The sequence below is a fragment of the Nymphaea colorata genome, chromosome 1 (assembly GCF_008831285.2).
Source record: "Nymphaea colorata isolate Beijing-Zhang1983 chromosome 1, ASM883128v2, whole genome shotgun sequence".
Lineage (NCBI taxonomy): Eukaryota > Viridiplantae > Streptophyta > Magnoliopsida > Nymphaeales > Nymphaeaceae > Nymphaea > Nymphaea colorata.
Genome location: NC_045138.2, coordinates 32,394,691 through 32,422,581, shown reverse-complemented (window position 1 = coordinate 32,422,581; position 27,891 = coordinate 32,394,691). Strand labels below are relative to the sequence as shown.

At 38.0% G+C, this 27,891-nt stretch overlaps 2 protein-coding genes across 9 annotated transcripts; both read right to left on the bottom strand.

Annotated features, from left to right (window-relative positions):
* Positions 1–222: 222 nt before the first annotated feature.
* Positions 223–22,343, bottom strand: LOC116261947 (carboxypeptidase SOL1). 2 transcript variants are annotated; one of them, XM_031640906.1, is made up of 15 exons: positions 22,047–22,343; positions 20,565–20,637; positions 19,902–19,997; positions 18,765–18,795; positions 10,533–10,589; positions 10,228–10,323; positions 9,083–9,205; positions 8,775–8,879; positions 7,622–7,668; positions 5,922–6,047; positions 5,550–5,652; positions 4,965–5,027; positions 4,033–4,116; positions 1,040–1,103; positions 223–655 (listed from the first exon to the last, which is right to left on the bottom strand). In XM_031640906.1, exons 1-15 carry the CDS (start codon positions 22,171–22,173, stop codon positions 336–338), a joined length of 1,515 nt encoding a protein of 504 aa, XP_031496766.1. In that variant the 5' UTR covers positions 22,174–22,343; the 3' UTR covers positions 223–335. The 2 variants fall into 2 exon arrangements, with proteins under 2 accessions (XP_031496766.1, XP_031496774.1); XM_031640914.2 differs by having other exon boundaries at positions 20,552–20,637; positions 22,047–22,077.
* Positions 22,344–24,188: 1,845 nt separating this feature from the next.
* Positions 24,189–27,521, bottom strand: LOC116252552 (pentatricopeptide repeat-containing protein At2g35030, mitochondrial-like). Of its 7 annotated transcripts, none has more exons than XR_007574703.1 (3): positions 26,444–27,521; positions 25,970–26,036; positions 24,189–25,857 (listed from the first exon to the last, which is right to left on the bottom strand). XR_007574703.1 is itself a non-coding variant. In XM_031626901.2 (3 exons), exons 1-3 carry the CDS (start codon positions 26,955–26,957, stop codon positions 25,557–25,559), a joined length of 516 nt encoding a protein of 171 aa, XP_031482761.1. In that variant the 5' UTR covers positions 26,958–27,521; the 3' UTR covers positions 24,189–25,556. The 7 variants fall into 7 exon arrangements, 1 of the variants encoding a protein (XP_031482761.1); XR_004172244.1 differs by having other exon boundaries at positions 24,189–24,727; XR_007574705.1 differs by having other exon boundaries at positions 26,710–27,521.
* Positions 27,522–27,891: the final 370 nt, after the last annotated feature.

Here is a 27,891-nt window from a genome sequence, read left to right as displayed (position 1 = left end):
AAACAATGAAGAAAGACTCATCTTCCCGGAAGTAAGTTTTTTTTCTGGACCATAATCCGAAAGCAACAAATTCAAGCAAAAGAACGGACGGAGATAGACTGAACTACGCATCCCTTCTGTAAGTAAAGAGAGTAGGAGAGGAGATGGGCATGCCCCTTGACGGCTAGAAGAAAAGACCAGTGCTACAAGCTAGAGGAAGCTGTCACCGACAGGAGAAAAAACTTCCAACAGAACCATTTTAGATAGAAAAAAATGCTTGCTGCTTTTGTCTGGTCAATCGACGCTACAATAAATTATGGTATACATATTCCACAAAAATTATTTTACTAATCCACTCAAGGGACAAGGGCCCTCTTATGAGTCACCAACTGTCTGCTGTTTGGAATCCTGAAATTTATTCTCCTTCTAAACAAGAATAAAAGAAAGCCCAAAATAGCAAATGCAGCAATTGATACCTGGAGATGATTCCTTGTTAGTATCAGCATCATTTCAGACTTCTGCATGCCGCCATAACCACATTTACAGTTATTCTCTAATGGTTTGAGTTTTCTTGATTCTCCATCCACTGGATTCAGAATGAAGTCAACATTCACTGCTTCATCTTCAATAGAAAACCATGCAGTTTTTGGAAAGTATCCAGGCATGGAGGCAGTAACTGCAGGCACCAACAAACAGAAAAGAAATTTATTTGCAAAACAAGGAAAAAAAATACATGAGCAGAAGATCCTGCTAAAAATTTTAAATAAACTGCACGACTCTCATCGTTCCTAAATTTCTTACCATGTATGTAAAAATTCGGTTAAACAGGTCACTCTTTTCTGGTGGTACTAAAAACAAGGAACAATTGCTTCTGGGAAAGACAAATTTCAGCCAACCCCAGTAAGCTCAGAAAGACATGTTTTGTTATGTTAATGAATGTCGGTTTAACCAACTAAATGATCGACAGGGGCAACTAGATTGTAAATGAATCATTTAAGGAATTTTTCCAAATGCAGATGAACATATACATGGAATGAATATGAATCCTCGACAGATGTACCTTCATAATTCTGACCAGGAGCAAGCATGCGATGGTAATCACCAAAAAGTTGTCCAGCTTTAACCTGTCAAGTGTCAACAATAAATCCAGTTAGAAAGAACATTTCCAAATGCTTTTTATGCAATGTATCTGATACATGCACTGCAAGAATTATTACTACACAGAATTTTGATCAAACTAATCCACCAGAAACAGACCAGGCAGGCACATCTAGTCACTGCCCTAGGCAACAAATAGCTTTAGCAGAATGGTCAGTCCAACATGGAGCTGGTGCCATCATGTGAGAAACCATCTCCGACACACAGACACAGCAAAATGGGCCGCGTACCCCTTTCGACACTCCGACATGCGGATCCCGACACGTGGACATGGCAGGATACGTTTTGGATCGGGTCTGGGTCAGACCCAAACCAAACTACTTTTCTAACCCGACATTCTTTAACACTCGACTTTCTTTACGATGGCTTTTTCACGCTCGACCTTTACACCGGCGACTATTGAGTGTGCTTGTAACTGGTGACAGCAGAGTTTGGCAACAATGGCAGGGATGGCGATGAAGTCCGGCGATCCACGGCGACGTCCGGTGGTGTCCGGCGACAGACATGTAAGTGGTTTTTTTTTTCTTTTCGATATTAGAAGTTAGGGTTTCATGTTCTTCATTTGGGTTTTTTTTTTTTTTTTGGATTTGCCGATTTGGAGATGTTTTTGTTTGAAGATTAGATGGTTAATCCATCGATCTTGATCCCCTTCTTCAATGCTATGTCCGATATGTTTTCTTTTTATTTGCCGATTTGGGGATTTTGATGTTTTGCCTTACTCGTGGAATAGCAGTTCTGTTCTTCAACAATAGTGAGTGACTGAGTGTGCTTGTAATAGTTCTGTTCTTCGTTGCTCTTCTCATTGTATGATCATGAGGACTGTTTTATGAGATTGTAAGAGTGAATTATTAATTTAATATTTTTTATTTTATCATTTTTAATTTTTTTAGAATATAAAATTCACCGTGTCCACGTATCCAAAAATTTTGAAAATTGCTGTGTCCGCGTACCCACACCCATATCGTACCCGCACCCATGTGACATATGAAACCATGAAATCTTATTGCAAAATCAATTCAATCTCACATTTTTCAGGCCTATGATGTAAAGAACAGCAAGACTGACTTATATCATAAAGTTATGACCCTGATATGAAATTAACTACATTGTTCAATTTGTCAGGTACATTTGATGTTGAAATCGGTAGCAAAATATGCAGACAGATGCAAGGACCTCGTCATGTTAATATTGTAAGTTTGTAACATGCACTCATTTCATGCATGAAAGTTTATGTCAACCAGTGTCACAAAAAACATGTTCCTTTCGAAAAAAAAGCAAAAAAAAAAAATGCAGTTTAAAACTTAAAAAAGTTACATTTTCAAAAAAAGAAATAAATGCGAAATAAAACAGGTTTTTAACGTGTTTTTTTGTGTTTTTTCCTTTTTTTTCATTTATTTCATTTTTTTCATGTTTTTTAATGCCAAACAATTTTTTTTATTTTTTATTTTTTATTTGTTGAAATATACTTATTTTTGAAGTTTGTGTTGTTAGTTTTTCACTTATTTTATTTTCCTCTCATTTTTAATTTTTTTAATTTTTTAAAATTCACCATATGTTTCCCCTTGAAAAGTTCACCGTATTATACCCAAGAAAAACCTCACCGTTTAAAACTATGAAACGTTATTTGTGACTATGATGTCAAATTTGCCCAAATTTGTAACTGGCAAACTCATTTAACTACAGTCAATCTTTTAAAAATTGACATATTAATTACAAGCAGGACAATGAATTCTATAAAATCCAATTCTTGAAACTAGTTTATATGAAAAGAACAAATTGTCCACTACACAACATATTCTAGACCAGGTGAAATCTGTAATCGACTGCACCAAGCATTCCTAATAAATTTATACATGGTGCAACATTGTACCATGTAATCAAAAGCACACGTAGCCCCTGGGTGGCAGCTTAGACGCCCAGGTTGAGCCAACCATGTCCCTCAAACAAAAGAATATTACTTTTGCAATATTTAACCCTAAAAACCTTAACTATTTTTGTTTATTATTTCTTGTAGTATATTGTTTGAGCTCGAGAAATTTCAAAAACCCCACAGCCATTTTGCATTTTTCTTATTTTTCTTATCCTATTTTCTTTTTACCCTCATCTTTTTCACAAATAGAAGTGACTTCAATGCCTAGGTTTTTCTTGGGGTCTGTTAGTCCCAACTACTGCTTTTGACTACTTAAATATTGTAACATAAGAACATTATTTTTTAGGTTATTTCTCAGTTAAGTTGCCGATTTGAAGCATTAAAAGCTAAGGAAGATAAATAAAGGATGGAAAATCAGACGATATCATGACGATTATGATTTGAAAGCCCAAACCTCCAGTTAGAAATTATCAAATAATAGAAATTTTGGCCATAAAATTGGATGAGTTTGAATGATACCAGACGCAAGTACTTCAAACATTGTCAAAGTAACAGAAAGATACGAGCTAGAATTATCGTGACAGCCTCTCTGTACAGTAAATTATGAGGACCACCATATCACTTTACTGGTCACTACCAGTCTAGATAAGAGAATGCAGATTAAATTGTTATTGAAACTTCATGTGGAGAATTGGCAAGGAAAATCATGAGTCAAATTTACTTACATCATCCCTTAAGTTCAACTCAATGATGGAAGCCGCCAAGCCAGCAATAAGAAATAACACACGCATTACATGCATTTTATGGATATTGACGTAATTAACAGCTACTAACTCATTTCAAGAAATAAAATAATATTTGCAATTTTGCATATGTAACATGGATCGGTTAGATATCAGCTACCATATATTTCAGCAGATATTAAGTAGCAATCAAAACTTTCAATTTTAACATCAAAATAATTAGGATATATTGTTAGAAAGAAAGAGCGAAAGAGCGAGAGAGAGAGAGAGAGAGAGACATACCGTGTAATTAATACCCTTGATATCCACTGCAGCGGGTAAAGGTTGCCCTGAGAGTGCTGAGAAAATCCTCCCATGAACTCCACTCTAAAACAGACTACAACAGGTCAAGATGGCGCTGCAAAATCATATCAACAATGAATCCAGCAACCACTTACTCTTTTTATGCATAGTCATGTAATATGCCTAGGTCACCTATCTTCCAATCAACTACTGTTCTTCATGTTTTGACTATTTAGCTGGTCTTACATGTTGGACATGGCAGTAAGACCAGCTAACATGTAACCGAACGACCATGGCCTCCAAGTAATTTGAATTATACTTTTAAGTTTTACGTATTAGAAAGTTTGCTTCCTTTTTTTAATAAATAAGTAATCTGAATTTGACATTAAATCTTAGGTTTTTAGGTATGATTTATCAATTGACTTTCTGAAAATTAATATATTTTGTTTGCTCTGTAAATAAACAATGATGTGCATTCATGTTAACATTGTTTATCATGCATTGTGAATATGCTTTTTCTTATAAATTGATAACCACATACTTCCATCGAGAAATGCTTCAATCTTCTAGTTAAAATTAACATTTGCCATTGCACTTTAAACTTCAAAGTTTCCTTTCTTCCTGAACTTTTTTGTGCCATTAATGTGCCTACTTCCGCATAGGCTCTAGGCGCAACCAATTGCCTGGCACACTGCACCAGCGCTTTTAACAGAAAAGATAATACTCCAAGCATTGAGTCCATTGCATTGCTAAATTCTGCAGTTGTACTGCCAATACTATGATAAATGTGATCAATAGATAAGTTGGCATAATAAAATAACAGTTTTCCAATACACAATCGCGTACCAACTCAAGTAGAAAATAGTCTTAAGGACAACGAAGTTATCAAATGAGCAAAGAAATGCTAACAAGTCCAGGCTCATCGACAGTACCTTGAAAACGCTCGCTACAAGATTCAACATGCTTGCCTTATTAAAATTCCAAAGAACAGGAAGCTGCACGACAAACAGAAAAAGCAGGATAAGTGCATGGCTACAGCCAATGTTTTAAGCAAAAGTGAAAAAGACTGAACAGGTAGCATGAGTGTGATGCTCAGAAAGGCTTAAAATATGTTAAGTCTGTTAGTACAACAGATATAGTGCCCAATTACAGAACGTTATTAAATTAAACTAAATGAAGACGCAAAACAGAATCATTATAGGAAGTGAAGCTGCATTGAAACTTAACCCCAAAAAATCACAGTTAGACAAGTCAAATACAGAGAACCAGCTTGTTAGTACAGATGGAAAATTTAAAGATAACAAGCAAATACTTGGTCAAACTAGAATGACACCAACTAGATTTTAGCAGCACACAACCACAATTCATGACATTTCGGGTTCCAAAGAATACAAAAAGCCATACATATACCATCAAGAAGGCCATAGTCGCTGATGGTTTATTCCATCCACTTTATGGTAATTTTCTTTAAACATTCACTCTCTCCTCGGAAGAAGAAACAAGGATAAGTGTCTAACCTCTTCAGCCCTAGGCCATTTGACATCACTAATTTCCAAAGTCAACTCAAAGCAGCCACCATGGATATAGTTCCAGTCTTGCATACCCCCATATATGGGATACCTGCAAATATCTCTTTCAAGAAAAAAATTACAGGTTGTGACAATGCCAAACACAACAGGAGGGACTTGTAACAAGTACCTGAAATTCAAATTCATTTCATTTCTTAATTCATAAATTCAAACCTAAAGTTCAAAACTTTTGGACTTCAAATCTTTTTCTGAAAACAAGCAAACAAAGAGAAAGAACTTTCCGTAATGAAACAAAGACCAGAACATGTCAGCTAGCCATTCTTTTTCTTGAAAAAGAAGGTAACATTATATTGTACATACCATGCAGCTCCATTTGTGATGCCTTCTTCAAATTCACGACTCTGAGACATGTTGTAGTGAAAATGACTGTACAAGTTTGCCATATATCGGAATGCTTTATCATCAGGGCAGGCATAATACTGCTTCCTGAAAATCAATATTATACAACAATGCCAGGTCACAGATCATGCACTGGTTAAGAATAACTTCTAACTGGGCTCCTCTAGATGGAGCTTGCATGCAGAACACCAGATGTTTGGCACACCTTTTACATTATTTCTACGAAATCAGCAACACTTAAAACTTTCACTGGACAAAGCACATCAGAGTCTTCAAAGTTCTCGCAGCATTACTACATGTGCAACTGCTCCCAACTACCGACCAGTTGATTAGATACTACTATTAGTCCAGGATTCTGTTCCCAGTGGCCGACAGTAACTACACACACATACTTCATTGTCACAGACATGGCTGTCGGGTTTATGTTGGTGAAGTTTTTCTTGGTATTAATTGGAAAAATTGTTTTTCTCTGGAGAATCTTCGGAATTCAAAAATTCAGAAGACATAAAAGATATAACTGATAATATAATGAAATTATGGGCTTTCTACTAAATTCTTACATAAACATTTATAAAAAATCAAAATGCCTATTAAAATGTTAAAAAGAAACTGACAAAATGTTCACAATACATCAACAAAATATTTTTTTTACTCCAAACAATACAACTATATTTTATAAAGTTTCAACTTGGCAATATTTTATCATGAAAAATTGATGTTCATTTTTCAGTTTTATTCTTATCTAGCAGTATTATCCTTGTTTGTCGACATTATTGCCATATTTTGAAAATAATACAGAAATTTGTGGCCTAAACTGTAAGATTAAAAAAATTGTAAAATTGTTTGTAGACGTCATATTTGGAGATGGTAAGAAAGGGAGAAGGGGGAAGCAAGAAAGAGCAGGAGAGAGAGAGATTTGGCTTTTTATGTGGTTTTAACTTTTAGTCGTTTTTTCAAAAAACTGACGGCATGGATGGATTGAAATGCTTAAATTAGCAGAAAAATGTCAAAATATGATACATGTATCAGATTTTATGATACAATAAAGATGAAACCCTTATAGATATTGGTCTATAGATTCGATACATCACATCCTCGTGAATTTTTTTCAAACATATAATTTTGGACATTCTGCATCCATATGTATCATTGGACTTGTGAAAACCAAACTTTAAATGTGTGAAGCAGGCCATCGGGATGGCCAAAGTTAAGGCCTACAAGGTATGTTTTTTATTTATTTGCTTTTTATAAAATCTAGATATATGTAACATGGACTCTCTAAGGAACTCGCCCCCTCATGTGTCACAACCTGAATTTCGATCGTAATGAAGAACTAGCAAAGCCTGTGAATTTTAGAAGCAAAAAGAAAATTATGATCTCTCCAGTGTATTGGAAACACAATGCAGAGAAATGAATGCATAAATAAATGGAAGTGGAAATCTATTTCTATAATTCTTATATTTATCTAAACATTAGTTCCAACTTCCATCACTAAATACCCCTAGTTGTTGCCCATGATTTAATATCTTAACGCCACAATTACTTATGCCAATTTACAGAAATAATCCACAGTTGCAGAGCTTACATGGCAAACAGCAAGTGCAACACCCTAGTGAAAAGGACATTTAATTTTTGTTCAAATGAAAAGAAACTGCCATTACCTCAAGTCTTTCGAGCCATCCCATGGATAGTTCGCAACCAAGGCACCCTATTCGAATAATACACTCTGTTAGATTGAGGAGAACTATAACAAAGGAGAAAAAGGTCAAATTAAGACCTCTCTTAATGTAACAGGAAAGAAGAGAGAAAAATTTTTATCACTCAGTTAATTGCCATCAACTGATGACTTTATAGCAGAAAGCAATCAAGTTGAGAAACTGCAAGGAAATAGTATGCAAAAACTAAGTACATCTTTCACAAGACCAACTAGCTAAAGAAAATATTCTATCGCCCTTGTTCAAATGAGAAAACAGTTTTTGGATGTCCTTAGATCCAAACTCCACAGTTGGAACTTCCATTACTTTATATTTCAATCTTTTAAGTGATACACTTGCATGTTCACTTTTTCATTACAATTTCCGTGTTGGTCTTGGTTGAGTTTGTGGCCTCATTATTTTGTTTCGTTTCTCATTAAAGAAGATTTTTTATTGTGCTATAACCTTCTGCTATGACGGAATAGCAGGTTCTTTGAGATTCAACATGGATTCCTGCAGATGAAGGAAATCAAGATTTCATTTCCAGAACTTCAACTGGATGATAAAGTTGGCCTGTCTTCTATAACTAAAATAATTTTTTTTCTCATGAATCTTGAGAAGGAGGCTGAGATTGAAGAACCTGTTTTACTTGAAATATCACCACATAGGCACAAATAGTTGTTATTTCTGCTATCGAACACTTTAATTTGACTAGCATCTCAAATCCCGACATATTTTTGGAAATTGCAGCATTTGTGACTATTGATTTTGCAAACATCTGTTTTGGGAAAATTTAATCTGAAAACCAGCTACTGAATGCTCATTCTGTGAACCCCAATGTCAGTTTTTCTCAACATTTTATCCTGCAAACAGTTGAACAAAATTTTTAGAGCTCAGAAACCAGATTCTTACACCAGACTTCTTGCAGCACCAGGTCTCAGTAAACTAGGTTTCTCAATGCCATGGAAGAGTTTTCTTAGTAAAGTTTTGAAATGAAATAAGAAACATAACGATACAGAAAATAAGCTTTTATTGACATGACAAACTTATATTTCTCATAGTAACACACTTTGTGAAACAGACATTTGTCATAATAAAACAAGGAAGCAAAAAATATTACCCCGTGCAAACTGGCAGATGCAGTAAAATGGTTTTCCCTCAGCCAATTCATTATTGCCCTTGTTTCTGGCTGCCTTGGCTGCTCATCATTATTCTGAGGGAAGAACTGGACATGTTTCAAAGGTTAAGAAAATTTAAGGTCAAGCAAAAAAAAATGCACTGTAAGACCAAATTAAGTAAATCAGGAAGGAAGAAAACAGTTCATGTCTTACAACCAAAAAACAAGGAAAATAACATCCATTAAGAAAAATACGCAACATAAAAACGAAAAAGAGATACTTATCAAATGAAAAGAAAGAAATAACATACTTGATCAGGAAAATCTCGATTTAGATCAACATTGTTTGCATTACCACGTTTCTTCAAAGAAAATCCATCTGGATTCATTGTTGGCAGCAAATGGAGGTGGACATTTTTTATGATTATAGATGCCTAGGAGAAAATGGAAAAGAAACTTAAAAGGAATCAGTTCCATGAACTAGAGAATTACTTCAAAATTTCAAATAGCACAAGGTATGGCATGCTGTTCCCCATGCAGATCATGACAGGCAAATATTATTCATTAAAACAATGACGCACTATAAATACTAAAAAGGAAGGAAAAAGATAGGCCCCTCTTTCCAATAAATGCATCAAATATTGAATTTAGCATTTTGAACTGATGAAGACTGTTAAAGCACAGATGATAGCTGAACCCACCATCAAAGAAAGTCACATGAAAGGTGAAATATTTCATATGCATAAGTATATGTGTGTCTAAAGAATCTAAACTCAGATATCAAGAGTTCAATTTTCTTTTAAACAAATAGAAGGCCTCCATAGCAAGCTGATCATGCACCAAGGTAACCGTTTGTGATCTGTGGATTACCAAGAATAAGGGTCAGTTAGACTCAAAATTCTTGATGCATAAACAGGGATGAATTCAATAAAAAGGTATCTCCTTGAACTTGACGGCAGGTTATGTGCTCACATGCTGCTGAGAAAAATGGACACCAAGAAATGGACAGACCCAAGGCAAATGCAGTTTGAAAACATGCTGCAAAAGAAAGAACAAATACAACTTAATTTAATAGAATAGGTGTGCAATAACTCTCTGTGAAATATCAATCACCCAAAACATGCATTTTTTCACCCATTCCAGTGAACCTAGAATCTGGAAAATTCTAAATTCTCAAGTTACACAGATATGACTGCTAAATAACAAGCTAACTAGATATTCTATGTCTCGGAACAGATGAAAAGCAATAACGCAACAATCTTATTTCACTAGAGTGACTTAGCAGAGTCTATCTGACTGGCAGGAATAAAAGGAGCATATCACAATGGTGGCACACATTGATTAATGAAAAGCAGAAAAAGATGTACATCTCAAGTAACAAATGGCAGCAACATATGTTGGCTCCTAAAGGAAAAATACCCTTGCAAGTTAAATAATAGTTCTGAGAGAAAAGTACCAAAGGATCCTTCCCGTAATTATCACATAACCAATTCGCCAGAAATAGAAGCAATTCACGACCAACCGGCTCATCGCCATGGACATTCCCAATAAACTGCACACAAATTTAGTGGTACCTTTGGTCAACTATATTTTACTTAGAAGCACCATGAAAACATTTTTAAGGTATAAGCACAAGCGCACATAGCATTAAGAAATTATGCATTTGCTCTCAAAATCAAAGAGGAAGAAACTACAATTCTCCATCAATGCCACAATTTCAACTGCAAATTAATTCAAATAACTGCATGAATGTAAACTCACCTTAAATGCAGGCTCTGGCTCTTCTTGCCCAGGTTTGTCAGAAATTTCCAACACCCACTACAAGCAGGAAAAGCAAGCATTAGTCTTAAGTCCTAAAAGATGCTCTAAGTTGCCAAGAACAGTAACAACATTGAGAATTTTTCTGAAAAGTTATTTTTCTTGAGCAAAATCTTGGAACTCAAAAAATTAAGATAGATAAAAACAGAAAAGATATGAAATGAAGAGCCTTCTACTAATTTTCTTGCAAATATATTGACAAAAATTCAACATAGTTATTAATATTTAAAAAAATGAAAACAAACAAAAACTAAAAGTGCATTACAAATGTTTCTTATAAAATGGAAAATAAGATCACTTTTTTCTCTCCTCTCCCTGGTCATCATCATCACACACATTTCTTAGTTCACAAGTTGATGCATGTAAACAAGTCTCTGGTCACCATTTTTTTCTCTCCTCTCCCTGGTCATCATCATCATCATGTTCTTCTTCTTCTTCTTCTTCTTCTTCTTCTGCTTCTTCTTCTTCTTCTTAAGTATAGTTGTCCCATGCATATAAACAATAAATAAGCAAAATGATCTTTCTCTCTCCCTGGTCATGATCTACTTTTCAGACGCTATCAACACAACACTACTAAGAAGATACAGGATGCATTTACAGTTGAACACTTTCGGAGAAAAATGTGACTGGAACTGTTATGTGGTGGAATGATCCAGAGATTACACGAACCATTAAATGAATCTTATAATAAGCAAAAGAGATTGAGTAAGATAAATAAACACTAATATTAACAACAATGATAATAATAATAATATAAAAACAGTAATAATAATAACTAGAACAAACATAATAATCACAATAATAATAATAATAAAGATGCCTCTCTGATAGAGTAAGGCTGTAAGTGTTTTTACCATGTCAAGGAACTGTTAAAAGAATTAGAAGAAAAGATGGTAACATATTTACATCAGGAACATGATAACATGTTTGAGCATATCAAGTCAACTGCCATGCAGCCATGGGCTGGAACTAAATCACCTTTCTTGTCACCGGTTATGCTTTTCAACAGATAGAATAAGGAAGAATTTCTCCATCTTAATATCTTGGTGCAAAAACATCAACTCTGATTTAGAAGAATATTATTGAAAATGTATATCCTTCAACTTTTTCAATCATAGAGATAGAAAAGCTCCTGTTGAAAGAATACACTTAAGGCCAATATTGAGACCTACGGAGAAACTAACTCCCTAAACCTGGAGAATAAGGTAGTGATGTATCCAACCATCATGTTTGAAATTTACGAAGACGGACATCTGTACTCACACAACTTTGACTTCATGAAAAGTTATTAAGTTTGTAGAAACACACACCAAGATGGAGAGAAAGAGAAGGGACACACAATATACGTGGAAAACCTCAAAGAGAGGTGAAAAACCACGGAGGAGCTCTAACCTAGGTGCACAACCGCAACCCTAGGAAAGAGAAAATGTTATTCCACTTAATCAACAATTACACCATAAGTGGGATTAAATAAGAGGGAAAAACGCCTAGGATACCGAGCCACTCTCGGTACCCGTGCCCATGGGACCGGGTCTGGATCCAGACCCGGTTCCCTACACATGATATGTTAACACTCCCCCTCAAGCTTGGCATACATGTCAAACATGCCAAGCTTGCTTACATTTTTCTCGAATTGAGATGTACATAAGGCTTTGGTTAGAACATCTGCAATTTGATCTTCAGACTTCATATAAGGTATGATCAACTCCTTTGAATCTATGTGTTCCCGTATGAAGTGGCGATCAATCTCCACATGTTTAGTTCTGTCATGCAAAACGGGATTATTCGCAAGATTAATTGCAGACTTGTTGTCGCAGTACATCCTCATCTTCTCTTCTGTTTCAACACCAATATCTGCTAGGAGAATCTTTAACCATAACATTTCTGTAACTCCCATAGCCACAGCCCTGTATTCAGCCTCAGCACTGGATCTAGAGCAAACTTCCTGCCTCTTACTTCTCCATACAACCAGGTTACCTCCCAGAAAGATGCAGTACCCTGTGGTAGACCTCCTAGTATCAGTACATCCGGCCCAATCTGCGTCAGAGTATCCTTCAATATTAAGTTGGTCTTGCTGAGTATAGAGTAATCCTTTTCCTGGGTCATTCTTTAGGTACCCCAACACTCTTTTTGCACTCTTCCAGTGACAATCAGTAGGAGCATGCATAAACTGACTCAACACATTCACAGCATAAGTAATATCAGGGCGAGTAAGAGTAAGATAGATAAGCTTACCAACCAGCCTCTGATACCGCCCTTTTCCTTCCTCATCTACGATGTTGCCAGTTTTGATGCTTATCTTTGTACCAGACTCCATTGGAGTTTGAAAGGGTCTGCATCCAAGTTTGCCTGTCTCCTTTAGAAGATCCAGAGTGTATTTCCTTTGGCTCATAACCAGCCCTGTCTCTGACCGAGCAATCTCTATCCCCAGAAAGTACCTTAGTTTACCCAAATCTTTAAGATCAAATTCAGCAGCTAACCTCTCCTTCATCTTCTTTTTCTCTTCTTCATCGTCACCTATGACTATCATATCATCAACATACACAAGAAGAAGACTCACCAGGCCATCTCTCTGCTTAATGAATAGGGTGTGATCACCATTTCCCTGTTTGTATCCATTTGTCTTCATCACTATCCTCAGTCTTTCAAACCATGCTCTAGGAGACTGCTTTAATCCATACAAGGCTTTCTTAAGATGACAGCATTTTCCGCTTTGAACATATCCAGGAGGCATACTCATATAGACCTCTTCTTCTAGATTGCCTTTCAAGAATGCGTTCTTAACATCAAGTTGATCCATGCTCCACCCCTTTTTCACGGCAAGTGCTAATATGACCCTCACAGTTTTCAGTTTGGCAACAGGGGCAAAGGTTTCAAGATAATCAATACCATATTTTTGGCTGAACCCCTTTGCAACAAGCCGAGCCTTATACCTTCCCACAGTACCATCTGGTTTGTACTTCACATTGAACACCCACTTTGAACCAACTAAATGAGTCCCTTTGAGAATATCCACAACTTCCCAAGTGTCATTCTTTGCCAAGGCATTCATCTCCTCTGTCATGGCCTGTAGCCATTTAGGATCCTCTCTAGCATCTTCCACACACCTGGGAATAACAGACTTAGACAAGGATGTTATAAAGCATTTGTAATTCTTACTCAATTTCGCATAAGAGACAAATCTCTGAATAGGATGAGAAGTGCAAGACCTGGTGCCCTTGCGCAGGGCTATAGGAAGCTCTTCATTGATTAGACTTGGGTCATCCGGGGAGCTCACAGGATTGGGATTGGTTACATCAACATTTTCAATCACATCTGTCTTCTTCCTTCTGTACACCTGGCCAAACAAATGATTACGGGCTGTAGGCTGATTATCAACAGGACCCTCGTCCATGTGATGGTCTCTATCATCTCTGTCTGTGTCTGCCACACTGTCACTGGCCTTGTAATCCAAGAAATCTGTAAACTGAATCAACTGATTTGAGGAATACTCTTCACTACTGTGTCCTAGATACTCCCCCTGAAGAGGATTCACATGAAAGTATGCCTCATGTTCATGGAAGGTGACATCCCGGGAAACATAGACTTTAGAGGTGGTAGGATCAACACATTTGTATCCCTTCTGAGTGGAAGAATACCCCAGGAAGACAGCCTTGACAGACCGAGGATCAAGTTTTTTGAGGGTGGGACTATGGTCATGAACAAAACAGACACACCCGAACACCCGAGGAGTAAGAGGCCAGGGATTCTGAGTAGGCCAAAGCATAGAGTACGGGGAATGGCCCTGCAACACACGGGTAGGCATACGGTTGATAAGGTGGGCACTAGTGAGAAGCGCATCACCCCAGTAGCGCTTGGGAACCTGTCAATGGAACAGAAGAGCCCGGGTAACATCAAGCAAATGGCGATTCTTCCATTCAGCCACGCCATTTTGGGGAGGTGTGTAACTACATGACGTTTCATGGACAATACCCTTGCTCTTCAAGAAATCATCTAGGGATTGAGAGACATACTCTCTAGCATTATCGGTACGAAAAGCTTGGACAGACGTCTGAAACTGAGTCTCAACAAAGGCCACAAAATTTTTGACAAGAACGGGAACTTCACTACGTTCTTTCAACAGATACACGAACGTACAACGGGAGTAATCATCAATAAGGGTCATAAAGTAATGAAAACCACGACAAGTGGGTACTCCCGAAGGACCCCAAACATCAGAATGAACCAAAGCAAATGGACGAGTGGTTTTATTGAATGAAATAGGGTACGAGGCCCTAACATGTTTAGCCAACTGACACACTTCACAGGTGAAGGAGTCCATAGAAACAGAATGAAACAAACTAGGAAACAACTTCTTAATCAATGGAAACGGAAGATGACCAAGCCGCTCGTGCCATCGCATAATAGTAGATATGTCTTCCATGCCTGACAACTGTCCACTAGTGGCTGAAATAAGAGCGGACGCAACCTGCACAGGCAGTCTGTAGAGTTCATCAATAGCCGAACCAATCCCAATCTTCTGCCCCGTCACCAAGTCCTGCAGAAAACACCGATCAGCAGAAAAGATCAGATTACAGTTGAGCTCTTTAGTAATACTGCTGACAGATAACAAATTCACAGGAATATTGGGAACATGAAGAGCATTATGAAGACAGTATTTATTTAACAAGGACAAACTCCTTTTTCCAGCCACAGAGATAGAAGAACCATCAGCCATAGATACACGTTGATGCCCCGAAGACAATTTGTATTCTTGGAACATCTTAGGGTCCCCTGTCATATGATGCGTAGCACCACTGTCAACAATCCAATCACCATGTGAGGAATTACCTTGGTCACTAGTGGCCACGAGAGCTTGGGCTAACTTAGCCCCCTCAGATGTGGAAGTATCCTCCTGAGTAGTAGACAGCCGGCTGATATACGCTTGCAGTTCTTTGATTTGATCGGAGGAAAGCTTAGATTTGGCAACATGTGAAGGACTACTCTGACTAGGCTCAGGCACAGAAGGACTCCGGTGGCTAGAAGGAGGACGACCCCGGACAAGCCGCCTCTCAGGATGAAGATCCCAACAAAAATCAACAGAATGTCCAGATTTGTTGCAATGGCTACACCGCCGAACAGGACGCTGTCCAATCCCAGAAGCACGACTAACAAAGGCTGACGGAGAACTCCCCTGACTGGTGTCAATATGCATCACCTGTCGACGCTGTTCCTCAGATTCCACACGGGCATACACCTCTTCAATTCCGGGGACCTCGTCACAATTGAGAATTTGGCTCCTAATGGATTCAAATTCATCGCGTAAGCCTCCGAGGAAAAGAAACGTCCGATCCATCCATTCTTTGTCCCAGTACAAGGCATGATCAGACCCACAGTGCCAGTCATCATTCACATGGTAGTCAAGTTCCTCCCACTTAGTCTTTAGGGCTGCAAAGAAAGCGGCTACAGACAAGTCACCCTGTTTAAGAGAGTATATGCTACGTTTGATTTGGTACGTACGCAATACTCTCTTCTTACGGCCATACATCCGTGCAAGCACAGTCCACATGTCGTAGGCAGTCGATTTACGCAAGATCAAAGGCTGAATATCTGCAGAAACAGAACTAATAATCCATACTTTAACCTGACTATCTTCCAACGTCCAAGTAGCCCATCGCGGATCGGTTTTTGAAGGTGCAGGCTTCTCCCCAGTAATGTAGGGCAGGCGACCACGACTGGTTATCCCAATTTCTAGGGCAACCGACCAAGAGAGATAGTTATCCTTGTTCAGCCGGATGGAGGTGACTTGAACAGGCAAGATCTCGCTCTTGGTATAGCTGTCCGAGTCTAGGGCATCATCGATCTTGAGGGACATCTCCTCGGCCATCACAATCACCAAAGGGAAAGAATACCCAGCACCAGAGACGACAAACAAGAAGCAGCGGCCGGCGCTGGACGGCGGTGGGCAGCGGTGGCGCGGGACGGCGGCGGCGCTGAAGTGGGCGACGGCGGCGCTGGACAGCGGCAACGCAGCAGAGAACAACCGCGCTGGATGATGGCGGCGCAGCTGGCAGCGCTGGACGGTGGCGGCGCAGCTGGTAGCGCTGGACGGCGGCGGCGCAGCAGAGAGCGACGGCGCAGCAGCGGCAGAAAAAAAAACGGCGGAAACAACAGCGGCAAAAAACCGGCGGAAACACGACTATCACACCAACGATCTCTCACGCGTTGGCTCTGATACCATGTAGAAACACACACCAAGATGGAGAGAAAGAGAAGGAACACACAATATACGTGGAAAACCTCAAAGAGAGGTGAAAAACCACGGAGAAACTCTAACCTAGGTGCACAACCGCAACCCTAGGAGAGAGAAAATGTTATTCCACTTAATCAACAATTACACCATAAGTGGGATTAAATAAGAGGGAAAAACGCCTAGGGTACCGAGCCACTCTCGGTACCCGTGCCCATGGGACCGGGTCTGGATCCAGACCCGGTTCCCTACACATGATATGTTAACAAAGTTCAATGCAAGTGATTGTCTGAAACATATAAATTTTCTTATTCCATGTGACAGTTCCTAGGGTGCTAAGAAACACTGGAAATAAATGCCTAAATGACTTAATTTCGAACTTATTGTTTTTCAAATGCACATAATGGTAAAAAACAATGTGAGGTAAGTACTTCAAATGAAGGGCTATGTCACATAGGTACGGGTACGGGTGCGGGTACGGGTACGGACCATTTTCAAAAATTTGGGTGCGGGGGTACGGCCGTACACACACACGGACATATATATATATATATATATGTCTAAAAATTTCAAAATGAATAACATATATATATATATATATATATATATATATATATATATATATATATATATGTCTAAAAATTTCAAAATGAATAACATATTCATAAATCATGATCCAAAACACAGTATGGAAGTAATTAACATACAAATATATCAGCTTTCTTGATTCTCCGTTGCATCATCAAGATTAGAAGGAGCAACAGGTCACACTTTTAAGATATATTGACATCGCTATGGTTATGGCTCACAATATTATCGAAGAGTCAAGTTATAGAGAAGGGATCGATTTTTGAAACATTGTATGGAAGATTTTGTCAAAGTTGACCGAGTCCAAAAATGGACAAAAATGATCCTGGATACTTTGACCGTACCCGGTATTGCGTTGACCGCACCCAGGGCCATACCCGTACCCATACCTGCACCGTACCCGTACCGTGTGGGTACTCCTCCTTAAGAGGAGTACCCGTGTGACATAGATGAAAGGGTATCAAGTTTATGCTTTTGTAAGTTTGTACTTGCAAATTCATCTTTTTTGAAGAAGCAAAAAGCAAACTACAGTATTCAAACAGAATACTGAATCCAGGTCAGCAGCTATAGCACTTCAAACTTTCAAAGACTGTGGCTTACAGACATTTCTCCTGCATTCATGATTTGAGTAATCTTGCCAATAACTCCATTTCGTAATAATAAGCCTAGGATTTTTACGGATTATGACGAGGCACCATAAATAAACCAAGCATGTTGAGTTTGGTTTCTGATTGATATGAAAGAAGATGCGAAGAATAATTTCAAGGTCTCATACTTCAGACCAACTAGCAGGTGTACTTTACAAAGAATTTACACCTTAGACAATCTAAAACATGACAATACTGCTAGAAAATTAAGAATATTAAGCATCTTTTCCGAACTTCTAGCAAATTAAGAATATTAGGCATCTTTTCCGAACTTAAGGGAGTCTGTTTTGAATTTGAAGATGGGTTTGGCTTTCATCTACGAGCTCATGTACCAGAAGAGATAAAATCAAGACAATGAAAGTTGACAAAGAAGCTCCACTATTACCTTTCCACACACTTTTTTTTTTTATTTTATTCTTTCATCTGCCTTCTCTTCCCAGCCACAACCAACACAATGTAGATACATAAAATAGGGCCCATAGAGTTGTAAAACATTCAGTTTGGTTTCATAATTGAAATAGATATACCAGCTGTTATCCTTGCATTTTAGCATTGCCAAGAAACAAAATAAAGATTTGAACTCATAAAAAATTGCAATAACTCTTCTTTTTTCAAATTTGATATGCAAAACTAACAATTTTTTCTTTAGAATAAAAAAACAGAAACAAACATAAAAGGCAAATAGCAGTAAATAGGTGAAAAAGAGATTACCAATGGAATTCCCATAAGACTGTTCCCAATACTAAACAGTTGCAACCATCCCTCGAAAAAGACACAAATCACAAATTAGCAATAATAGAGGCTAAGAATGAACAAACACCCAAAATCTCACAAACTACAAAATTAAATGCATAGAAGTTGCCAAGTGATCAGACCAAAAAGTTCCGCTATCTAAGCAATCAAAAGCACCACCAAACAACTAGACAATCTGGCCCGTGGAAAACCTAATTGAGCCATAGGCCTCACGGCCACAATTGTTAGGAAGTGACTAGTTGATGTAGTCCTCAAAAAAGCGTAGGTGCAATTAGGTGGCCCAAATTGGTCCCAAAAGAAGGCAGAAAATGATCAGCTAAATTGTCAGTAGTGAAAGATCTTATTCTCTGTTTGAAGCAAATATGCATATAATCAAAAGCAATCTGTGTAAAATCAAAATTTGTTCAGTATAACTACAAATAATACAATTTCATACAACAAGTGCATCAACACAATTTCTTAAATGAAGAGAAATATATTTGAGATATATGGACACATATAGAAGTTAGAACTAGTTAGTCAACATTGCAGCAAGAGAGAGAGAGAGAGGAGTTAAGGTGTTGTTTTACTTTTACCAAAACTCCCATAGGCAACATCTTTAAAAAGTAAAGTATGGTGATTAATTAATATTCCAGAAACCAATTAGTCTACTAAACTGACAGGTTAGACTAGCCAGATATTGCAAAGGGCCAACCACTCACCAGTGACTAGCAGCCTAGGACTTGTCTGCTGACTAAAAACTAGACTGGCTAGTCAACCAATCAACCAACTTCACCCATTTTAGCACAGGCCCCAGCCAAGACAGGCTGGGGCGTAGTTAAGACTTAAGAGTGAAAAAGATTTTAAGAAGATTAATTTAAAACTATAAAAAAACTTTAAAAATGAAAAACAATGGGAAAAAAGGAAAATAGCTGAATTAGATGGCTGCCTAGAAAACTTAGCACAAACTTGTGCTTAGGAGCTCAGCGAACAAAGTAACGTCTGGCATACAGCTTCTCACCACATATCAAGCAGAAACATGCTTGCTTCAAAAACCTTCCATGTTTCAAGTACAATAATATGGTTATAGAATGTCAGTTAAAAGGGAGAATTTACCTGTACATCCTTGAAATGTTGGCACACCTGTAAGTAATTTTCTTCATGGCTTTCTCCAGCTCATGGTTAGTCATATATCCATGGGTTACATCCTGTCTGTAATATCGTTAAAGAATTCAAAGTTCAAACACATATATAATCGGTTTATAGCTACTGAAAACATGCAAGTAGCATAGCATGACAACTTGATTAAGAACTAGGCAGTTGAACTTTGAAGTCCAGATAACCAGGTACAGAACTGAAGCCATGGAGTCTCCCTCTGCCGACTGAATCATTAGTTTTCTCTTACCAATTACCAGGAATATCCACCATTTTCATGGGTGGTTTCTGCATTTTAAACAAACTCAATGAGACCCTACGAAACTTGACTGTTGGTGTTCATTAGAGTTCTGAGTTCTTTAAAAGTAATAAGAATTCGGTAGTAGTTGACAGCAAGCATGCTTATGAACAGGTTGTGCAGATCCCAAATTGATTCTGGCAGTCTTAAATGCCAAAGAGGAAAAAAAATGAAAAAAATAATTCAAAAAACATTTTGGAACAATATTTTATGAACTTTCAGATTAGATAGGCTACATACATCCTTTTTTGTCCCTTAGCAATGTAGACCTATATATTTCTGCTTTTACATAAACAAACAAGTATAATGATACTGCAACTAGATACACTTCCTCGGACTGATTCATCTCCTGAACAAGCAAGTGTCTGCCTGAAGCCTCATAGCTATGATTGGCAAGTCCTGCACAAAAAGAATTTATTGAAAGTTAATCAAGTGACACTGGGAGCATGAATGCTCTCTAAAAGTAAAAGGATAAAGTCACGTGCATGGTTTGGATACATGTATCTATTTACACGTGAACAGAGATGCATACGCTTATCATCTCATTCATTTGCACATTACTTTAGGACATAGTAGAATTTCTTTGATATGGAAGAATTTCTTTGATATGGACGACAGTTTTGATGCTGCAGACACAACAATCTACTCAGCCATGTAGCGTGTGTGTGAGAGAGAGAGGGAGAGAAATGTATAGATAATCAGAACTGCACCCAAATTTTTTATGCATCTAAAGAAAATTAAGGATAATAAGAACTAATTGGTTAGGTTGCCAACCATCGACCTGCAATACCAAGACATCCCAAATTATGCTGGTAAAAATCATAAAGAATCAAGATCCATCTTGGAAGACTTGTGAATACTTACGAATTTTTTTTCTTTTTCTTAATTTTCCCGACATAAGCATCACAACGTTTCAATGGTTATATCCGCCATAAGAACAAAATTTGGCCATCAATCCGATGGTCTCTAAAATTCCACTTTTCCAGGTAAATGGTAGAAATCTAGAGATATAACCACTATATCTAATTTTAATATGGTTAAAGGGGCGCATCTGCAAGCCATACTAGTGTCGGTTTTCCAGAAAAATAGAAGATATCATCTTGGCAGACCACTCTAAAAGACTTGCATGTTAATTGCATAATGGAGACAAAATTAATAGAAGCTACCGAGTTATCCAGGAAAACCAGGACAACTCGGGAATTCCAATATGAAGCAGAACACGATACATAAGTATCCTACCGTCACAGAAAAGATAAGTCCGCACATGGTAACTTTCTGGCCGTGGCCAACAGTAAAAACAAAACAAAATTCAATCGTCCAGGAAAGAAATTGAAGTTAACCACTTATCCAATAATCTCGACATTATCATATGAAGCACAACACAAGCTGCTAAAACCCGTCATCCGGATAATTGAGATCGATAGTGCAATTATAACCAGATAAAACAGCAAGAAAGAAGAAGAAAACACCAATTGTGGCAATCTATTATCGGGAGAATTGAGATCGAGACTGCACTTTATAATTAGATAACGGCTGCAAGATAGAAGAAAAAAACAATGCCAGTTTATCTAGATAATGAACATAACCATAACCAAAAATCAAAACGACTCAGTCCTCCAGGTGAAACACTGTACTGTGCTTCAAGACACCCGTGTTCCCGTTGTTTACTTGAAAATGTCCGCATTGAAACTTCCATCAACCACCATTCCGATGTCCAACGTATTTTTGTAGCTAAACCGCGAAATAAGAAAAACGCGCGCAGAAAATGAAAATTTTTACAACCAATATCGAGATATGCAAACGCTCACCTGCGAAACCAAAACTCCGTTCTCCTCCCCTGGAATCCACGCAAGAGGGAAAGCTAGCAACGAGGAAGGCTACGAAGAAGAAAATGGTAACTGTGGAAGAAGAGGAAGAAGAAAAAGAAGAAGCCATGACGTTATTTCACCCGTAAAATTCGAAGGACGAGAACCTGAGACCTCTCGCCGGAGTTGGAGATCAGCACCGACGCAGACACTAGGAGGAGGGGAAAGATCAAGAGAGAGAAAGAGAAGGATCAAGTTTGGCTGTTAGAGTTCCCACGGCTTTTGCTGGAGTTGGATGCGCCGTGCTCCAGCCTGCCGTGAAGTCAGACCTGCTACAGTGGATCTTGGACCTGTTCGCATCCAAATTATCGGATCCATCTCTTCTAAAGGCTATTCCTTCTACCTTCTACCTTTGGTTGGAGGGAAAGGGGTCGAGGGAAAGGGAGGGAAAGGAATGGAAAGGGAAGGGAAGGGAAGGGAATGGAATGGAATGGAAAGAGGTGATTATAAAAGCTTGTTTGGATAAAAGTGAATGGAATGGAAAGGAAACGATACAATTTATAATAATACCCTCAATAGTCGAAAGGTTGGAAGGAAAAACGTGGAGGGGTATTGTGGGCAGTCAACACTTTTGTACTTACTCTTTTTCCTTTCCCTCCCAATCCGTCCGATTTGGGAGGGATTGAATTTACACTATACAATCCTTTCCTTTCCTTTCCCTCCCCTCCCATCCAAACAGACTTTCTCTCTTTCCCTTCATTTCCCTCCTTTCTAATTAGCCAACCAAACACAAGAGGGATTGCTCAATCCCTCCCTTTCCTTCCAACCAAACAAGCTCAATTCATTTTTCACGTGTTTTGGACCAAATCTTAAACTTTTATGGACATAACCTTAATCTGTAAGGAATGTTTGATGAGAAAAAAATATTTAAATTTTTAGAATTTATATGTAAATGAGACTCTATTTAAAAGGAATGATTATGAAACACCCAAATTGGTGACTTGTGCTTTAAAACTAAAAAATATATCTTTTCTCACACCACTTAAAACGTGCTCAAATCTCAAAATCTTCAATATGGTCCAACATGTTACCTGCTTCCCTTACTTTATTGTGACGTATATACACTTCAATTATTCCTAATTCCCAAATTTGAAAGCTTCAAACACAGGTATGTTTCTCGTAACCTTTCAAAAGGTTTAGTGCATTTTTGAGAAAGCATATATTTCGTTCATAAGAACTTTCAAGCTCAAAGAAATCGCGATTTTAGTTGGAATATTAATCTTATCAAATAAATCTGGTTAGTTTTTGCCTAAACAAAGTTTCCAAATTGGCGTAAGTCTGGAGATATTAGTGGATGTGGACGTTTATGGCGGATTGAGTTGAGCTCCTTAAGCTCGAGTACTATAATTCAAGTTCCCATTCTTCCATGATTGCATGTGTCTTTGATGATAGAAAAGGATTTGCATATCCAAAATATAAAGGGCAGCACCAATATGTAATAAATTAAATTATATGTAGGAACTAATGTGCAAATAAAATAAATTAAGTGGGTCAGAGTGGGCAACTGCCAACACATGGCTAGGCCTAGTCCTCCACTGGTTGAGTGGTTGGAACTGGCCAACATGGAGATCAACATGTACACAATATTTGAATGTTACTATGTGAATTTACTTATAGTGATTTCAAATTGTTTTCATGAAGATAGAATTGGTAGGATAAACAATTGCAAATTTTACTTTTTTTTAATCGATAGTCCTCGTGGGATTGATACGTTTAATAAAGATTATTTCACGTCGTGGGTAGTCCTCTTCACGTATCCTTTTGAGATGGTTGAGTTTGGATTACCTATGCTCGTTGGGAATATATGAATTATTCTAATAGTAGGATAATATGAATAATACTGAAAAGCACAACATGATCTTTAAATGTGTATCTTTTTTCAGCATTCTTACATAACTTCCAGGACAGGAAAAGAAACGGGTAAAGGGAAAAAATGTCAAATCTTCAACATGTGAAGGAACTACTTTTTATCTTAACAAAATTAATTGTTTTTTATATAATGTTGAATCATTTTTTATATAATGTTTGAACCTTTGCATGAGTAGGTGAGATTTAAATGCTCATTGAAAAGTGCGATCCGTTCAATTTTGAAGCTTTAATGAAGTTTGCGCTTACAGCATAGTTAGTGATCCGAGCCTTGGTTCCTCAAATGTCTATTAATCACTTCCCCAGTAAGATTCTGAGGAAATGAAAAACTTTTGGAAAAACTGGGTGCACTCTACGGGAAAACAAGTATAGAAAGCATTAACACTAAAGTTGGTCACTGATTTAAACAGATCAGATGGTTATGGACTGTGCGCTTAACGTTACACACTTCATTTTCCATCCATCTTTACCACCTTCACTTGCTTCACTTAGAGCCCTCATTCCTACATCCTAAAGCAGTTTCCTCCTCTCCTTCACAAGTCAGAACACCTGCTCACTCCCTCCAGTACCACCGCTTCACCCTCCATCCAGCACCACATCCTTGGTGCTCATCTTGTGCTGGAACTGCTGTTCTTCTGTGTGTGTGTGTGTGTGTAGATGTGCATGCGCAACCCATGTCTGGCCAAAGCCGACAGCGTTATGCCCTTTCTCCTTCTCTCTACATGCCATTGGCAACAGATCCTGCCATCCTGTTCAAACTATAAAACCTTGAGTCAGTGGCGGAGCCAGAAAACTTCTGGTTAAAGGGCATTCTAAGTTTAAATTTCAAAGGGCACTCATATGTAAAAAAACAAAACAAAACCAAACAAAAACTGAAAATTAATGAAGTTTCTATATATAAATAATATGCAACATAGCTCTGCCACTGCTTGAATATGATTTCTCATTCTAATCCAGCTACAACCAGGTTCCTTCTTCAATCCTCTTTTGCCCACCAACTTCCTGATGTCCCTTGATTCCTCAAATCTCCCATTTCGTAAATATTTGTTAACATTATAAAGATTTCAGCGCTATCACGCTCAAACAGAAGTTGTTGAGCTGCAATATTCCCGACATGCAGATCTCCATGTGCCACACATGAAGAAAGGAGGCTCCTCCACACTGCAACATTTGCAACAAATGGCATCTCCCTTATCATTCATGCTTCACTTGCTCTACCTTCTCTTCGCAGCATGTCTATAACACAAATGTAATGATCCAAGCTTGGTTTTAAGGTGGTCCTAGAATTCATTACACCAAAGTACTTGAGCCCATCATCAACAAGGCCACCATGGCTACAAGATGTTAATATTGCAATGCATGTGTTGTGTTTTCAGGTTTGCTATGTCCAAAACTGTGTGCAGTTTCCAATGCCTTTCTTGGACATCCATTTTGTCCAAGGCCTAAGATCACAGCATTCCATGACACAATGTCCCTGTGAACCATGAACTCCCTAAAAACTTGTTCTGATTCTAATATGAATCGACAGTTTGACTACATGCCGATTAATGAATTGCCTACAAAAACATTACTACCATATAACCAACCTTAAATCTTTGCATGAATTTGTCTTCCCTGTTCCAGTGCTGCTAAAGTAAAACAAATAGTTATAACAATAGAACATGTTGATAGGTTTGACTTCAAATCTGACCATGATTGCAGCAGATGTACAAAAAACCATAGAGCTTCTTCACCATGACCATTTTCTAACAATCCTGAGATCATATTGCAAGAAATAACATTCTTCTCTTTCATTATGTCAACAAATAATTTGGCCTTTATCAATTGAATGATGCTAGATCCGACCATCCATGATATAATTGAATGACACCAATCCTTCTTCTTCAACCTGTCTAAGCAGAAAACTGTCAAGAAACAGAAACATGATTTTGCACTTTCAAGCTATATGTAGCGCTACATTAGTACCAGTATTTTGAAAACAAAATGTTAAAATCACATACCTTGAAAATGTTATGTTGGCTCTAATTTGATGATGATCCAAGCCATTTGGGTCCCAATTAGGCACGTCTGCCACCATTTAAACATAATTGTATAATTGCGGCAGACCCAAGAGATGTTTAAATTTTAAACAGCAAAGAGAAGGGCAGACAAATTATCGAGAGAAATAAAAAAAGTTTTGTCCTCCCGTTTTACGGGTGAGCATGGAGACGGTAAAAAATACAAAACTACAGCTATAAGGAGATCAAAACATAAAGAAAAATATTTTTAAAGAATCTCCATTTTGTTAAATAGTTGTAATTATGATATTAACCACGACACAATCAGATTAAGCTGATCTACAAAAATAACATGTGTTACCTTTTCAAATTAAGACATTTTACCATCTAAGACACGACGTTAAAATAGAGTAATTGAAAAATATCGATATCTGCCACTGCATAGCTTATAAACAAGGACGAGATACAGGTGGTCACCTGTGAAATATTTTCTCCGTCTCACCAAGATCTCCACATTTAGCATACATATTCATAAGCGAGTTATAAACATAATCAGACTCCTTGTCACCCTCGCCACAGTTGGGATTTACTTCCAATGCATGAATCTGCATGCTATACTAAATGGATTTCAACTCCACACATGACTTCATTACAACGACGAAAGTGAAGCCATTAGGCGTCACCGTCGTCCCACATGCTGCAGTGTAAGAACGAGAAAAGGTTTAATGCAATGAGATGATCACCATCATGTGCCAGTCCATCGATCATTGCAGTCTACAAGACCACATTCCGAACAGTGCGGGCATTGAATTGAACATGTGAGTGCATCTGACGCAGACCCACCTCGAGACAAGCGATTGATCATGATCAAGTACAAGGTCGAGTTTCTTTGAGGCATTTTCTCGAACAAGTGACCGGCAGGCTGAAGTTGGTCCGAGCTCACATATGGCAAGAGCATCGAATTCCACGCAACCTGCTTCCTGTGAAGCATTTCTTCGAATAAATCGATGGAATTCTAAAGACGCCCATTTCTACCGTATCCGAAGATCACCGTTGTCCAGGATGCCTTATTCCTTTCCGGCATGTCGTCGAACAGCTGGCACGCTTCTTTCAGCCGGCCGCCATCGAAACAATCGCGCAGCCTCTTGTTCCACAGTGAGACGGACTTTTAAGACGTGTAACTGAAAGGTTGGTTCTTATCCAGGCAATTCGTCGAGTCCACCAAGTTGATCTGGAGGTACCAACATTCTCCTGTAGAACTTCACCACTCATGGTTCGAACTTACAAGAGCTGTCGAATGGCGGCGAACTTTACGAATTCCTCAACCTGGATATTGCCACAAATGAAGCCTTGCTACAAAATGCAGAAACGAGATAATCGCGATCACCTGGCGCAATGTCGCCGGACAACTTCTGTCTCTTCCCCGCCTCTTGAGTTTCCCAACTGTCGAAAACTCATACCTCTAACCTTTGGAGTTCAAGACTCTTAATTGCTATTTTTATTAAGGCATGATGCATGTCAACTGCCTGTTATAATACGTCAATGAATAAGTATGTGAGCATGCGATACCTTGCGCCGCCAAATCATTAGCGTAATTTTTGAAAAGAAACCTACAAGAATTTATCCAAGTACCATTAAACAAACTAACTAATTTAATAAAAAAGATATCCAAACGTGAGAAAATTCAAAATCTGAATACTTTATTTTAGTTTTTCGATATGTTTTTCCAAATTGCCAAGACTAAAACACCAGAAAACAAAATTACCGTTTTGAAACCTAAACATGTCATTAACCATTAAATTAGAAAAAATAATGAGTGGTTGAGATGTCCTCAACGAAAATGGAATTTTCCTTTCAACAACCTTTCATAGAATATCTATCTTGTTCCCTTCTTTTCCTCTCCCCTACCTAATGATCTATGCTTA

Bases quoted from the DNA above. Each gene is read 5' to 3' on its own strand.
- LOC116261947 (XM_031640906.1), bottom strand. From the start codon at position 22,173: ATGGCTTCTTCTTTTTCTTCTTCCTCTTCTTCCACAGTTACCATTTTC. The intron at 18,796-19,901 runs GTAAATTCTCCC...GCAACTGTTTAG, and splicing joins AACATTTCAAGGATGTACAG to TATTGGGAACAGTCTTATGG. The intron at 10,324-10,532 runs GTGAGTTTACAT...ATTTGTGTGCAG, and splicing joins AGCCAGAGCCTGCATTTAAG to TTTATTGGGAATGTCCATGG.
- LOC116252552 (XM_031626901.2), bottom strand. From the start codon at position 26,957: ATGCTTCACAGGAAGCAGGTTGCGTGGAATTCGATGCTCTTGCCATAT. The intron at 26,037-26,809 runs GTGGGTCTGCGT...AAATGGTGGCAG, and splicing joins GATCAATCGCTTGTCTCGAG to ACGTGCCTAATTGGGACCCA. The intron at 25,858-25,969 runs GTATGTGATTTT...CTGCTTAGACAG, and splicing joins GCCAACATAACATTTTCAAG to GTTGAAGAAGAAGGATTGGT.